Here is a 15639-nt window from a genome sequence, read left to right on the forward strand (position 1 = left end):
TGCAGGGATTCAAACCCTAAGCCAGCTCTTGCTTGGGGTAAATGTTTGAACCCTGATCCCTGTCCCACGGGTCAGGGGCGTCAGATCTTAGACCCAGGCCCTGCTTCACGGGATGATGTTGGAACCTGGACTCTGCCTGGGGGCATTCAGATTTGATCCTGAAACAGGGCCCTGCCCAGCGTTATGAAGCTCCAGCTAGGTCGGGCCTGGGGCTTTGCTCTTGGAGTCCAAGGGTGGGATTTACAAGGTGAGGGGACCCTGGCACCAGGCTCTGTAGTGGGGTGAGGCTAGGGTGACCAAATGTTCCAATATTAGGGGCTTTATTTTATATAAGCAACTCTACCCCACTCCCTGAAAGAATTCCTGATTTTTCACACTTGCTAGCTAGGTGAGGGGACCCGCCCCTGCCTCGGGCGGGATTCGAACCCTGTTTGCCAGGGACTAGTTATTTCCGCCCTCATGGTCTGAGCACCACTCCCGGCCTGAGTTGCGCTGCCCCCGCCTCCCCACCAGCGGTCGCTGTGGCGGCGCCGGCCGGCAGGGCCGAGAGGCCGCTCTAGCCCTCCTCTCGCTGGCTTCCACCGCTCTGGCCCACGTCTCGTTGGCTGGCGGCGCCGGGTGGGGAGTTGTCATAGCGCCGCCGCCGCGCGGTGCGGAGGGGGAGGTTCGATGCAGGCGCCAGCGCCCTTCCCCTCCCCCCCCCGCCCTCGCCGGAGGGGACGGCCCGGGCCGGGTGATACCAGAGACACCCCCTCCCGGGAGCGAGGGGCAGAGCAGGTGAGGGGGACGGGGGGCGGGAGAGAGGCGGGGGGGCTGCCCGGGGTTGGGAGGGTGGCCCGGGGTTTTGGGGGGGGGCGGGAGAGAGGCGGGGGGGGGCTGCCCGGGGTTTTTGGGGGGCGGGAGAGAGGCGGGGGGGCTGCCTGGGGTTTTGGGGGGCCAGGAGACAGGCGGGGGGCTGCCCGGGGTTTTGGGGGGGCGGGAGAGAGGTGGGGGGCTGCCCGGGGTTTTGGGGGGTCAGGAGACAGGCGGGGGGGCTGCCCGGGGTTGGGGAAGGCAGGAGGGGCGGGGGTCAGGAGACAGGCGGGGGGGCTGCCTGGGGTTGGGGGGGCAGGAGAGAGGAGGGGGGACAGGTGGGGGGGCTGCCTGGGGTTGGGGGGGTGGGAGAGAGGCGGGGGGGCTGCCTGGGGTTTTGGGGGGGCTGCCCTGAGTTTTGGGGGGAGCGGGAGGGAGGGATGGGCTGCCCGGGGTTGGGGGGGCAGGAGAGAGGCGGGGGGCAGGAGAAGGGGGGGCTGCCCAGGGTTTGGGGGGGCAGGAGAGAGGAAGTGGGGCTGCCTGGGGTTTTGGGGGGGGCGGGAGAGAGGCAGGGGGGCTGCCTGGGGTTGGGGGGGCGGGAGAGAGGCGGGGGGGCTGCCCGGGGTTTTGGGGGGAGCAGGAGGGACGGATGGGCTGCCTGGGGTTGGGGGGGCAGGAGAGAGGCGGGGGGAGCTGCCCGGGGTTGGGGGAGGCAGAAGGGGCGGGGGTCAGGAGAGAGGCAGGGGGGGCTGCCTGGGGTTGGGGGGGGCAAGAGAGAGGCGGAGGGGCTGCCTGGGGTTGGGGGGCAGGAGAGAGGTGGGGGGGCTGCCCGGGTTGGGGGGGCTGTCCCGGGGGGGTAGGAGAGAGGTGTGTGGGGGAGGAGTTGGGGGGTCATTGGGCTTTGTTCTCTCTTGGGCGGGGGGTGAGGCGAAGGGGGCTGTATTGCTGCGGAGGGGTTGGTGAAGGGTTGGAGAGCCCCTTAACAAAGTCTTGTGGGTAAAGCCTGAGCTTGTGGGGACTGGGAGTTAGGAGCTGCTGTATTTCTAACCCTCGCTGCAGTGTGCTGGCAAGTAAGTCCCCTTCCCTCTCTGTGTGCCTCGCTTTCCCCATTTGTCCAAGGGCCACAGTGACACTGAACGCCCTGGCAGAGGGTTTTGAGGCTCAGTTAGCTACTATGTGTAAATTCTGCCAGACAGTGGAGTGCTGTGGAAGTGTCAAGTGTTGTTATTTTGCCTAAACTGTTTGCTGTCATGTGCATTTTATCATGTCCAAAGTCCTTGCTCATTTGGTACAATGCCAGTGGCACCAGGATGCTGTTTTCTTGATGTAATGGAGCCAAACTAGTTTCTCAATGAATAACTTTACCCGTATAGTAGAAATACCCTTCCTGTTTTTATGTCATAAACAAAATCAGGCAAAAATTAAATATTTATCTTAACAAAGTGTAAATAACGATGGAAACGTTAACAGGAAGGCAAAGGGGCATTATCTGTGAGCCAGGTGAAAAGTGAAGGTAGTTTGCCTGTTCTTCAGAGGCTTTTTCCTGTAAGCTAGACAAAGTGTTGCTGGGGAAGTAATGACATGCCTTGTCAAGGTAGGCTTCTAACAAACATTGCAGTATTGTGATTAATTGTACATTAGTGTCTCACATTGAAAACTCACTTACACATAGTCCAGTCTGAATTTGTACAGATTAGGCACTTGGTGGGCGGGGAAGGAAGCACCTGCAAGTACTTTATGGAAGGACGTTCATGGAAGGACTCTTGCACTTCATGACAGTTCATGTATCTTAATCTAATGTATCTTTATGATAGCAGAAGGCAAGCCAATACTGTAGAGGTAAGCATGACATAAGAATTTAGCTAGCTAGAAGAATTTAGCTTTACAGTTCACAGATTCTAGTAGTGTGCAAGGTGATGTTTAATCTGCCAAGAGAGATGGAAGTGTGTGTCATTTATGTATTGTTTACTAAGACTCTGCATTGCCACTAATTTTTTTTCACAGAATATGTATATGTTATGTCCTAGAGCATGTTGTGCAATTCTTAATTAGATGTTCTCTTTAGAGAACGATAATGCTATGGTGTATTAAGTTGTGTTACTCGGTCTTTCTCACTTGACTGGATCAATAAGGAACTGGACTAAGGGAAATACTTCTCTAGTTTCAGCACTCCCTTTCATTACGCTGGTGATTGGAAAGTAAAGTAATTTTTTATTTAGGATTATCTTTCTGCAGGTTTGAAGGCAGTGGGGGGTTTCTTTTTCTTACACTAGCTGTACTAACTGCAAATTGATATGGCATAGATGGCTACAGTAATCCTTTTTGGTTTTGTTCGAAATTTACTCAGTGTCATAATTTTCACTAGTACCATTTTATTTTGTCAGTTCCAAATAAATTGAACCCATATAAGTATTAGCAGAAGAGTAGTGGGGGTGAACTATCTGTGTTCAAACAATATTTTTATATTATTTCCTGTATGTTCTAGATCAGTGGTCCTCAACATTGTGGGATACACATGCAGCTCTCTGTGTTTTGTGGGCCTCATCCACACACAACACAATATACCAGGAGTGGCCAAACTTACTGAACCTCCAAGCTGCATACAATAATCTTCAGAAGTTTGAGAGCCGCAAGACACACACAACCTGCCCTATGGGGCGGCACCTGCTGGGCTGTGGGGCTTCTGTCCCGATGCTCCCCCCGAGGGCTAAAGTCCTTAACCCCCTCCCGGCAGAAGCCCCATGTCTTACCACACTGCCGCAGGGCAGAAGCTCCGAGCTTCTGCCTTGCCCAGTCTTGAAGGTGGAGAATGGATGGGATGCTCGGGGAGCTCCAGGAGCCGCACTTCGACTGTGAAAGAGCTGCATGCGACTCGTGAGCCACCGTTTAGCCCACCTGCAATATACTCTACCTGTACGTCCCTGAAAATGTCACATGGGCCGCAGCTCTGTGCTGATTGGGCCGTGGGTTGAGAACCACTGTTCTAGACCCTCCCTTCTCTCATATTCAAAATACTATGTCCCTATAACAACTTCTGTGTTCACAGTGTTGGTGGTGAGAAGGATTTGTGGTTATATCAGCAAGCTGCCCTATGGATAAACATAACTGGTTTTAATGGAACAACTGGGTCCAATGAAACAAATTGATCCACCTAAATCCATTATCGTGTCTACTACACTGGCCAGTGCTGGCTGCTTCAGGATGCATCCTGTGAGTGGTTGGGGAACTGTCTAACTATAGAGCAGAGGGGTTTGGGCATTTCCTCTGTCAGTATTAATCAGACTTTAATGAAAGCAAAGATATCTTCCACTGTAATTTGTCTGTGGATAAATGTTTATTTACCCATGCCTTTACTGAGGTGAAATAGACTTCCACAGGTTTCCACAAGAGTTATGCCCTTTGAATGGAGTGTCCCCGTACCCTCTCTTCCTATGCTTGCAGGATTAAAAATAAAATTAAGGCAGAAAGCCATACAATAATATCTTTAAACTATCTGGGGCTTGTTAGCATACTAGATGCATTTATTTTGTCAATCTAATTCCTTCCTCCCTTCCCCATCCCAAACCTGTATTCCCTGTCTTTGTTGTTGGCTTTGGAAGTACATGCTTTTAATTTTCATAGCTAAAGATGTACTGATTACTTGTAATACTGTAGCCTTGTAATTCAACCCACCAAGTTTGTTGGTTTCATTTACTTATAACCTAGACCGGGGTGGGCAAACTACGGCCTGGGGGCCGCATCCAGCCCTTCAGACGTTTTAATCTGGCCCTCGAGCTACCGACGGGGAGCGGAGTCTGGGGCTTGCCTTGCTCCACACGTGCCGTGGCTCTGCACGGCTCCCGGAAGCAGCGGCATGTCCTCCCTCCGGCTCCTACGCATACAGGCAGCCTGGGGGCTCCGCACACTGCCCCTGCCCCAAGCGCCAGCCTCGCAGCTCCCATTGACTGGGAACTGTGAGCATTCATGGCCCGCCATACAATTTCCATACCCTGATGTGGCCCTCGGGCCAGTTTGCCCACCGCTGACCTAGACTGTAAATTCTTTGGGGGCAGGGACTGATTTAAATGTTTGTTCAGTGCCTACATATTTTGGAAGGAATATTAAATCTAATGTTTCAGGCCTTAAACTAGTCTCTATAGAGATCATGGTGAAACCTCATGTCGAGGCAGGCTATCCTACAGCTGTCTACTGTGGGGATCATACACCTTTCTCTTGAGGTATCTGGTTAGACTTACTCAGTTTCTCTAAACTGGAGGTGAGGCTGATCAATCTGTAATTCCTGGAAACTCCTCAAGGCTTTTTTTTCTAGAAGATACATTTCCACATTAGTGACTTCAGAAAAATTTTTTGCTTTTAGAGCAGGGGTGGGCAAACTTTTTGGCCTGAGGGCCACATCTGGGTATGGAAATGGTATGGAGGGCCATGAATGCTCACGAAATTGGGGGTTGCGGTGCAGGAGGAGGTGAGGGCTCCAGAGGGGGAGGGCAGGGGCAGCGTGTGGAGTCCCCTAGCTGACCCTACCTGTAGGAGTTGGAGGGGGGACATGCCGCTGTTTCCAGGAGCAACGTGGAGCCATAACATGCGCAGAGCGGGGCAAGCCCCCGACCCTGCTCCCTGGCGAGAGCTTGAGGGCCGGATTAAAATGTTAGAAGGGCTGGATGTGGTTCCCGGGCCGTAGTTTGCCCACCCATGTTTTAGAGACAAGATGCATCCTTTTCAGGATCTCCCAATATCTATTGAGTACCTAGTAATTTACTGCACTTGAGTTTCTCAATTTGCTCTAGAATACTAATTAGATTTCCTTTTTTGGTAAAGCCACACTGACTTCCTATGTCAGGTAAGGTTTGAATAGGAATTGGTATGCCTTCATTTGTTTAGCTTGCCCCAAGAGCTAAACTATGTAAGTTGGGTTTTAACCTATGTAAGAGTGCTCACACACAAAAATGCATTGATTTAACTACATTAGTGCAACATCACACCCTTAGGTGCACTAGTGCAACTTGTATGTGTAGATCAGGGGTCGGCAACCTATGGCATGCGTGCCAAACACGGCACGTGAGCCGATTTTTAATGGCACGCTGCTGCCTGCCGGGTCCCAGCCACCAGCCCCGCTCAGCCCGCTGCCGAACCCCGGGACCCCGGCAGGCAGCAGTGTGCCATTAAAAATCCTGCCTGCCCTGGCCTGCCCTCCTCCTCCCCCCCCCGTGGGGGCAGGGTGAAGAAGGTTAGTCCTGCTGGCTACTGCTGCAGGGCAGGCAAGCTCCCTCCTCCCCCGCCTCTTCCCCCAGCGTGCTGGGTTGCTGCCCCTCCTCCTCTTCCTCGACGGAGGGGGAGAAGCCGAGCCTGCAGCGCACTCGCTGCTTCCGGGAGGAGGTGGAGAAGAGTTGGGGACAGGGCCTTGGGGACAGGGTGTGGAATCAGGGCATGTCCCCTCCAGCCCCCTGCCATGAGCCACTCTGGGCAGGGGGCTGGGAGCACTCCCATGACCCTAGCCCACACCCCCAGCCCTCTGCCCTGATCCCTGCACCCCCCTCACACACTCCTAGCCCTGACTCCAGCCCCCCCCCAGACTCAGCCCCTCCACACCCCATGCCCTGATTCCTGCACCCCCTCACATGCCCCCAGCCCTCTGCTATGACTCCTGCACCCGCCACACCCCATGCCTGGCTCTTGCACCCCCCACATTCCCACCCTGAGCACCAAATGGGAGTTCCTGCACACTCCCCCCCCCAAACATTCCCACCTGCACCCCTTGCACCAAATGGGAGCTGCCCAGGTAAGCACTCCACACCCAAACCTCCTGCCCCAACCCTGAGCCCCCTCTGTCATTCTAGCTCTTGGCCAGGCCCAACACCCCAACCTCCAGCCTACTCCTTCACCCCCAGCCCTGTGCTCAGTGCACTCCCACCCTCAGCTCAGTGCAGAGAGAGAGGAAGAGAATGGGCGAGAACCAGGGAGAAGGTAGGTACCCACTCTATGTGGGCAGGGCTGGGATCCCAGACTGGCAGTGGGCTGAGCCGCTCGGCCCACTGCCGGTCTGGGGTTCCGGCCGCTGGCCCCGCTCAGCCCGCTTCTGGTCTGGGGTTCTGGCTGCCAGCCCCTTGTCAGCCGGGGTCCTGGTCGCAGGCCCCGCTCAGCCCGCTGCCGGCCTAGGTGAACGAAATCCCAGGCTGGCAGCAGGCTGGCGGCGTAAGATCAGCATTTTAATTTAATTTTAAATGAAGCTTCTTAAACATTTTGAAAACCTTGTTTACTTTACATATGACAATAGTTTTAGTTATATAATAAATAGACTTAGAGAGAGAGACCTTCTAAAAACATTAAAATGTATGACTGGCACGCAAAACCTTAAATTAAAGTGAATAAATGAAGACTCAGTACACCACTTCTGAAAGGTTGCCGACTCCTGATGTAGATCAAGCTTATGTTGATATTGTCCCTTGTCAGTGTCAAAACAATCTGCTCTAAAAGCAGTCATTCTATGGTATCAGTAAATCGCTTCTTCGTACCATACCGTTCAGTCAGTTTTGTGATTGTTAAAATCACCCACTGTAAACATTTGCTAATGAGAGGTTATTTATAGTGCTTTCGGTTTATGTGCAATGATGATATGTTTTGTAGGCTTGCATCATGCATTCATAGTTTTCTTACACATTCACGTCAATATTCCTTTGGAACTTTTTTCTCTTTAGATATCTGTGGCTCAGGCAAGGCACTGAGCAATGGAATTCTTTGGCTGGGAGGGGTGGTGGGTAGCAAGTTAAAGCTGCATTGTACCTTGCAACTAGTGCATTCTGATACAACACAACTTTGGTAACTGCTGTGGTCCCCGTGAGGAGAGTTGGATTGGTGGACCCTTTGTCCTTTAACTAGTTGCAGTGAGCTACTTTTATTCATCACATCTCTAATGGGGTCTTCACAGGTACCTGGTTTTGTAATTTTGAGCACAAATGGGTCCTGGAGTCCTGAAATAATTTTTTTTAGAATGATCAGTATCTCTGTAATTATAGGAGGATGAATGGCTTCTGTGTTTAGACAATTAGCATTTTTTCTCATGTGAATCCAGGAAACTCTTCCCATATGTGCCTGACATTCTAGGCTAATTGCAGAGTCGGGTGAAATGTGAAGCCTAATAGATGGTTGGAGGGTGTTTTGGGGGGTGGGGTGATTAAACAATAATGAAACTGTTAGATGCTTGCAGGGAAACACTGCTGCCTGTGTGTGGACTTTGCACTGGAGAAAGTTTCAATTGTTCCAAAGCAGGGCTTGCTCTAAAATGTAGCTTTTGTGGCTGCTAGTAGCATAGTTGTCTAAATTACTGACTCTCTTGAGGCCATTATACAAGCATTGCAAAATATTTTTGGAAACAGTTTATTTTATGATTCAAATAAAGCTTTGTCTTAAATGTCCCTTCCTACTTTATAATCAAAAACCTAGAAATTGAGGAAAAGAATTCTTATATTTTTTAATTCACAGAATGCTGCAATTCAAAATTCAGGTTCTTCAAACTGGAGTCTGATATTTGCGTAGTTCATGCCTTGTAGTTTTTAAAGAAATTGAAAAACTTGTCAGGTGTTGTATGTGATCACTTGTTTCCTTATAAGGTCAGTCAGCTTCTGTTCTGTGTTGCTATTTCATATCATTTTGGTGCCCAGGGACCTCTGTTACCATAAGTAAGGGCAAGTTTACACTACAAAATTAAGTCAACCTAAGTTACGTTGATGTACAGCCGCCACAATAATTAAATCACTTTTACACATCCACAGTACACTCCTTGTGTCCGTGGTGCATGTCCTCACTAGCAGAGCTTGCACTGATGCAGAGAGCAGTGCACCATCTGTAGTTACCCCACTGAGCAACTTGCCACCGTCTAGCGCATAGTATTTTGGGAAGGGTTTGCACTGCGTCTTGGGGGCAAATGAGTCACACAGGGCTGACTGGAAACATGGTGCAGTTTTCTCTAACCCATAATGTTATCTCCATCCCATAGTTATCTCCATCCCATAATGTTTCACGCCTCTTTTCAAAAGCCCCACAACCCACTCCATCTGTGTGAGAAGGATGGATCCTGCAAAGCTCTGCATTGTTGTGATGAGCCTTGCAAGCATGGCACGCCTGATCCTGTGGTATTTGCAGAGCTGCCAGAGGAGCTACAGGGAACATGATGACTCCTTGCAGGCTAGGTTGCTGTGGGACATAGAAAGAAACAATTCAAGGTGGTTGTTGGATTCACAGAGCAGCTGCAGAGGTGGAGTGCTGGTTCGGAACCTTAGAAACAAGCACTGACTGTTGGGATCACATTGTTATGCAGGTATGGGATGACTCGCAATGTCCACAGAATTTTTGGATGTGCAAGGCCACATTCCTAGGTGTGCTTGTGTGTGTGTGTAGCTTTCCCAAGCCCTCCAGCAGAGTGACACCAAAATGAGAGCTGCACTGACCGTGGAAAAGCAATTGGCGATTGCTAGTGATCAGTTGGGGATCAATTTGGAGCAGGGAAATTCACTGTGGGGGTTGCTGTGATGCAAGAATGCAGGGCCATTAATTGCGTCCTGCTATGAAGGACTGTGACTTTGGGCAATGTGTAGGACATATTGGATGATTTTGCAGAAATGGTGTTTCTGAACTGTGGTGGAGGGATAGTGGCACACACACCCCTATTTTGGCACCAGACCACCTTGCCACAGAGTACATCAACGGAAAGGGATACTTTTCTATGGTATTGCAAGCATTGTGGATCACCAGGGATGTTTTACTGACATCAGCGCAGGATGGTAAAGGAAGCTGCATACACACACATCTTTAAGAACATAGGCTTGTTCAGAAAGCTGCAAGCAGGGACTTTCTTTCCAGACCGGAGGATTACCACTGGGGATGTTGAAATGCCAGTAGTGATCCTGGGAGACCCAGCCTACCCCTTACTCCCGTGGCTCATGAAGCCGTACACCAGCCACCTGGACAGCAGCAAGAAGCGCTTTAACAACAGGCTCAGCAGGTGCAGAATGACCGTTGAATGTGCCTTTGGCTGTTTGAAAAGCTGCTGGTGCTGTCTACTCATGAGATTTGATCTCAGTGGAAAGAAAATCCCAATGGTTGTAGCTGCTTGTTGTGTGCTTCATAATATCTGTGAAACAAAGGGGGAAAAGTTTCTGCTGGGGTGAAGGGTGGAGGTGGAATGGCTGTCTGCTGATTTTGAGCAGCCAGATACTAGGGTTGTAAGAAGAGCTCAACAGGGAGCTATATTGATTAGGGAGTCTTTGAAAGACCATTTTAATAGTGACCCACAGTAAAGTATGTTGCTGTAGTGTGCTCTTCTTGGCATTGGTTTTTTTGAACCCCGGTATGAACCTTATAATGAGTGCTCAGTGTGTAGTAATATAACATTGAAAATGAATGTACCTATTGCCATTATCTGTGAATGATGTCAGACTCACCCAGCATATGTTGTGAACTAATAAAGATGAATTAAGTTTCCATAAATAGACTTTTATTCCAAACCCATGCAAACAGACATATTTATAAATGAATTAAACTTTATAAATACAAGGAAAAGAACCTTTGAAGGGGAAAGAACATTCATTTTCATTTCACAAACACCAACTGTATCTCTCACAGGTCAGTGTATGTGTGGCTGTGATTGCCTGTACTCTCCTTCAGGGTGGAGTGATGGGGTAGTGCATCAGCCCCGGATTTCCTGGGAATGTGTGTAGGGAGGTCCCAGAATGCAACTATCTATGGGCTGCAGAGGAAGGCGAGCACGGATGAACCTGAAGATCAACAGGAGTCTCCAGCATCTCTCGTTTGCTGCTTGAGAAGTGCTAGTAGCATCTCCTGCTGCTCTCGCTCTCCTTTTCCTTTGCTTTTCTCCTCTCCGTTCTATCCCTGTCCTTTCTGTCCTTGAGGGTGATCCTCCAAGCTCTGTGCTCAGTATCTGAAGCACCAGAGGCTTGCAGGATCTCTTGAAACATGTCACTACACGTCCTCCTCCTTCTTCTTCTTATCTGACTGAGCCGCTCCGCTGGTGTGGATGGAGAGACCCTCAAGGTCACATTTCCAGATGCAAAAGATACAGTACACAGAGGTACTATTGAGAGTGTAATCACAAGATAAACGGAAACTTGGTATCCTGAACTCACTCCCCTTCATCCACACAAGTTACAGGCACTACATTCTCACTTCTCCTTGGGATTCATAGAGCACAGCGGCAGTCCCAGCCATGGTGAATACCGCCCAAAGACGGGGCGAGTTGGGACAATGGGGGTGTGGTAGCTCATGGGCATGACTATATGTGGTTAGGGGAATTGAACTGAATGCTGGTACCGTTTTCCACAGGCAGTGGTGATGTTAGCTGAGATCTCACTCCTGCGTGTAATGGAGGCTGAAAGGGAACAGCTCCTGCATGCGTCTGTCTGCAGACCGGGACCCTATGCTGCTAGCCTGTGCGCTGCAATGGTGCCTGCTGAAGTAATTGCTGAGTGGTGTGGGAAAGTGTCCTATTGTGGCGGAAGAAATAAGGCAGCCCCACCCAGAAACCTTGGGCAGAGGATTGCAGGCTACCTCCAGAAAAGTTTCCTCGAGATCTTTATGGAGGATTCATGGGACATCCCAGTGCACTTAAACAAATTATTGTGCAGGGCTCCCTTGGCCTAATTGTACAAGGGAGTGAGAAGCAGATAGCAACTTTGCATCTATTGATTATTTCACTACGTGTTCAAGCATGATTTAAAAAAGAGTAAATGAACAGAGGTGTCCCTGCAGTTTCAAAGCAAATTGCGCACTTACCAGAGGTTCCTTTCCCTGCATCAGGCTTGCCCATGCTGGACTGTAGGGACTGGCTCGACTGGTCTGGAATAAACAGGTCCTGGCTGGCTGCACCACTGGGTCCCCCGGTCATCTGTCCCCCATACTACTCCTCCCTTGTCCAACATCACCTCCTCACTATTCACTCAGGGGCCTGTGATTCTGACTCCCCCGAAGTACCCCGGGGCTCTTCGGGGTGGTCTCAGCCGAGGATGGCACGCAGCTCTTTGTAAAAGTGGCATATCTGCAGCTCGGCACCAGAACAACTGTTAGCATCCCTGGCCTTCTGGTATGCCTGCCGCAGCTTCTTGGCTTTCATGTGGCACTGCTACGGGACCCTCTTTTAGCCCTTCTCCCTCATGCCCCAAGCGGTCTGCTCGCAGATATGGATGTTTCTACAGCTAGATCATAGCTGTGCCTGCACAGTCTTTTCTCCCCACAGACACAGGACCTGCTGTGTCCTCCAGGCAGGAGCACGTCTGTGGCGTGTAACCAGCATGGTCAGCTGGGCAGTCGCTAGGTGAGCTGTCCGTGCTAAACAAACAGAAAATGGAATTTCAGAAATTTTTTGAGCATTTAGAGTAGAAGGGTGTATACCTGTGTACCTGGCTGCTGGGCAACAAAGTTCAAAATGGTGATCATGGCGGTCACAGCAGGGCATGGTGCGACACCTCCCAGAGGCCACTAAAATTGACATAAACAATGCAGTGTCTAGACCGATGCTGCGTCGACCTAAGTACTAGGCCTATCGGGGAGGTGGAGTTATTAAGTTGGCGTGGTGGGTGGGTTACATCAACAGGAGCCACATTTTAGTGTAGACGCTTACAGAGTTAGATCAACATAAGCTGCCTTACGCCAGCCTAACTCTGTAGTGTAGATCAGGCCTAACCCTATTTATTATAGAGGCTTCCTTTACACAGAGGAGAACTGCAATTTTTGTGTTTATACCAAGACTTTTCCCCTCCCCATCTCTCTTTTTTTTTTCTTCTTCTGTTTAATCATTGAAAGGTCACAATCCTCTGTGTATGACATCACTATATTCCCATGAAAATTACACAAGTCATTCAATCCGCATTGTGACTTCCTTCTAGGATGAAGTAAGAAATGGCTAAAATGTGTTGCCACTGATGCTATTAAATATATTGGAGCTCTAAAAGTGAATTGAAATATTTTAAAAACACATACAAAACTGTAAGATGTCAAAATGTAGGTAATTATGTATATTTAAATATTACAAATAATTAATGCATTTTGGAGCATAATGAAATAATCTTTGCATTTCAGAGCCAGTTTGGGTATGAATTTCAGGTTTATCTTGAATAAAACTAGTTAAGCAACACGTTTGCTGTATTTGTAAGTCACTAGTATTGTATCTACCTCTAATTAAAACTGTGTCCAAGTAGAGTAAAAGCTTACAAACATTAGAACAAGCTGAAATCAGATTTTTATCAGAATACAGATGGACAGCAGGGCTTTAGGTTATGCTTACAGCTCTACTTGAGTTTTATACTTTGATGCACAATTCTTCTGCAGTATCATGGATTTCGACTCCTCTTTTCCAGCATCACAGTTCCGTCAAATTTGTGGTATCATTTTTCCTCTTCCAGTGTATAGAGTGTGAAAAGAAGCCCATTTCATGTATGACTAGCAGCATTGCTCTTTATTTTTAACTTCAAAAATGATTTTAGAAGTTGAAGCTCAATTAAAAAAAATACCACCACCAGGACCACCTAGACTCTGCAAGGTTGTCATCCTGCTCTTGTGCACAGTGACACCTCCCAGGGCTTTCTCTCTGGAGGCTTGGCTCCAAAGCCTGCAGTCCTTTTTGTCAGGGTGTTTCCAAGCTACCTTTTCCGATGGCAGGTAGGGAAACTCAGGCCCTCCCTCTCCTCTGGGTTCTAGTCCATGGACCACGTGGCAAGCAGCGAAGATCTGCTATTGCAGACTCCTTGCTGCCTCCCTGGGACTTCTTCCTACCTTGGCCTTCCTTCAGGCCTTTTCCCACAGCTCCTTCCTGGGCTTATTGTACAATCTGCCTGTTTCTAGGCGCTTCCTTCACTCTCTAGTAACCAGAGAGGAACTGCATAGTTTTTCCCTTCTTTTCTTGCAGCTCCTTTCTGATCTGGGCTTCCTCCCTTTATTCTCCCCACCGAGCTTCTTCCTTAGCTGGGCCCACCTGCAAGATGTAACTATGTGCCTTAATTGAATTCAGTAGCTCCCGTTAAATCTCTTAGTGCTAGTGTGGGGTATATACCACATCACAGGTACATGGTGTAGGAATCCTCCTGAACTTCTATTTGATACTAAACTCTCAAATTGAAACATTTTCCACCTCTGATTCGCTAGGAGACTACATCCTGTGGTGGTCCGAATGGACTTTGAGACTGGACTGTTGCAACATGTTATACTTGGGTAGGAATCCACAGATACTAAAGAAACAGCGAGTGTATAATGTAGAAGGCCTGCTGACAGGAAAGTTGGGTGGAGTTTGTTATGCCATTGTTGCGTTTGTGGTGCTGGCTACTGATCAAGTTTAAGGACCTGATGCTTATCTTCCAGGCCCTCGGTGGGCTAGGTGTGAGCTATTTTACAGAGCTTCTCTTCCTCTTTTCAAGATGTTTGTAATAGTTTCATTGTCCCTTAATATCAGCTGATAGAGGCTAATGGGAACTGGAGATGGAGACTTCTTGGCAACTGGTGAAGGTCTGTGGAACTCCCTTCCCAAGGAACTGAGGATGACCACAAAACTGACTGTTCAGAACTAAATGCAAGCCTCACTCCTTTCCCATATATATGTTTTACATACATAGATGCAGAGAGAGAGGACACACACTTACACTTGCATTGTTGTTTTACCTTGGTTAGGATTGGGGGAGAGGAGAATAGTTGTAAAGTGAAGTTCCCAGCCATCCTGCTGGCTCCAGGGCTTTCTCTTCTCTCCGTACTGTTCTGTATGTATGTTCATATATATATATAATTTTTTGTGGTGATGAGTGTGGAATAAATATCTAGATAGTATGGTTATATTAATGTGAAAGGATATTCCACAGGAACAATTTTCATATCTTTAAAATATGAATGAGTGAATATTTTACGTAATATTATATGTATTTGTTCCTCAGCATAGTCTAGGGGAGAGGGGAAAGGAGACCATCATTGGTAAGGTTCTACCAAATTCATGGCCATGAAAAACACGTCATGGACCATGAAATCTGGTCGTTTGTGTGCTTTTATCCTATACTATACGGATTTCATGGGGCAGACCAGTGTTTCTCAAATTGGGGGTTCTGACTCAAAAGGGAGTTGAAGGGGGGGGTCACAAGGTTATTTTAGGGGATGGTCACGATATTGCCGCCCTTACTTCTGCGCTGCCTTCAGAGCTGGGCAGCTGGAGCGTGGCAGATGTTGGCCGGGCACCCAGCTCTGAAGGCAGCGCCGTCACCAGCTGCGGGCAGAAGTAAGCATCGCAGTACTGCAGTTCCCCCCCCCGCAATAACCTTACAGCTTCCCTACAACTCCTTTTTCGGGCCAGGAACCCGACAGTTACGACGCCATGAAAGTTCAGATTTAAATAGCTGAAATCATGACATTTGCCGTTTTAAAAATCCTGTGACCATGAAACTGACCAAAATGGACCATGAATTTGGTAGGGCCCTAATCATTGGAGGTGAGTGGGAGATCTTTGGGGTGGTGGTGGTGGAATGAAAGAGCTCAAAGGAGGTAAGGGAAAAAAGGCAAGATTGGGTGAAATAAGCCAATTTTATTTAAAACATCTCAGATACAGATAACGATATTCATCTTTAGTATTTTTGTATGTTTTGAGTTAACTTGCTCAAAAGAACCTCACTGACTTACAAATTTTCCACTTTCCAATATTTGCAGATTTCCAGGGACCCTAATAATGACTGATAGCAAGATGAGCACTTTACTTAACATTTCTCAATAAACAAAACACAACTTCAGGTCAGTAAACAGTTATTTGATTCAGATTACGCCTCTCCCCCCTCCCCCCAGTTTTCCATTCTGCATTTATGCATCTTTTCTTCT

General features: G+C 48.8%; 1 protein-coding gene across 9 annotated transcripts in view; it reads left to right on the forward strand.

Annotated features, from left to right (window-relative positions):
• Positions 1–622: 622 nt before the first annotated feature.
• The window catches only part of RFFL (ring finger and FYVE like domain containing E3 ubiquitin protein ligase), a 49297-nt gene continuing 34280 nt past the window's right edge, over positions 623–15639 (forward strand). Inside the window, exons 1-3 of one of the 9 annotated variants that reach the window (XM_073315555.1) lie at positions 623–777; positions 8783–9103; positions 15475–15555. Coding sequence is in view for 1 of the 9 variants with exons in the window: in XM_073315553.1 (XP_073171654.1) it covers positions 2374–2386 (13 nt within the window). In the remaining 8 variants the exon portion in view is untranslated. Of the gene's footprint in view, positions 778–1725; positions 1863–1895; positions 2387–8782; positions 9104–13689; positions 14544–15031; positions 15556–15639 lie in introns of those variants that run through there. The other 8 variants (XM_073315554.1, XM_073315559.1, XM_073315560.2 and 5 more) reach the window with 8 other exon arrangements.

The sequence above is a fragment of the Lepidochelys kempii genome, chromosome 17, assembly GCF_965140285.1.
Source record: "Lepidochelys kempii isolate rLepKem1 chromosome 17, rLepKem1.hap1, whole genome shotgun sequence".
Taxonomy (NCBI): Eukaryota; Metazoa; Chordata; order Testudines; family Cheloniidae; genus Lepidochelys; species Lepidochelys kempii.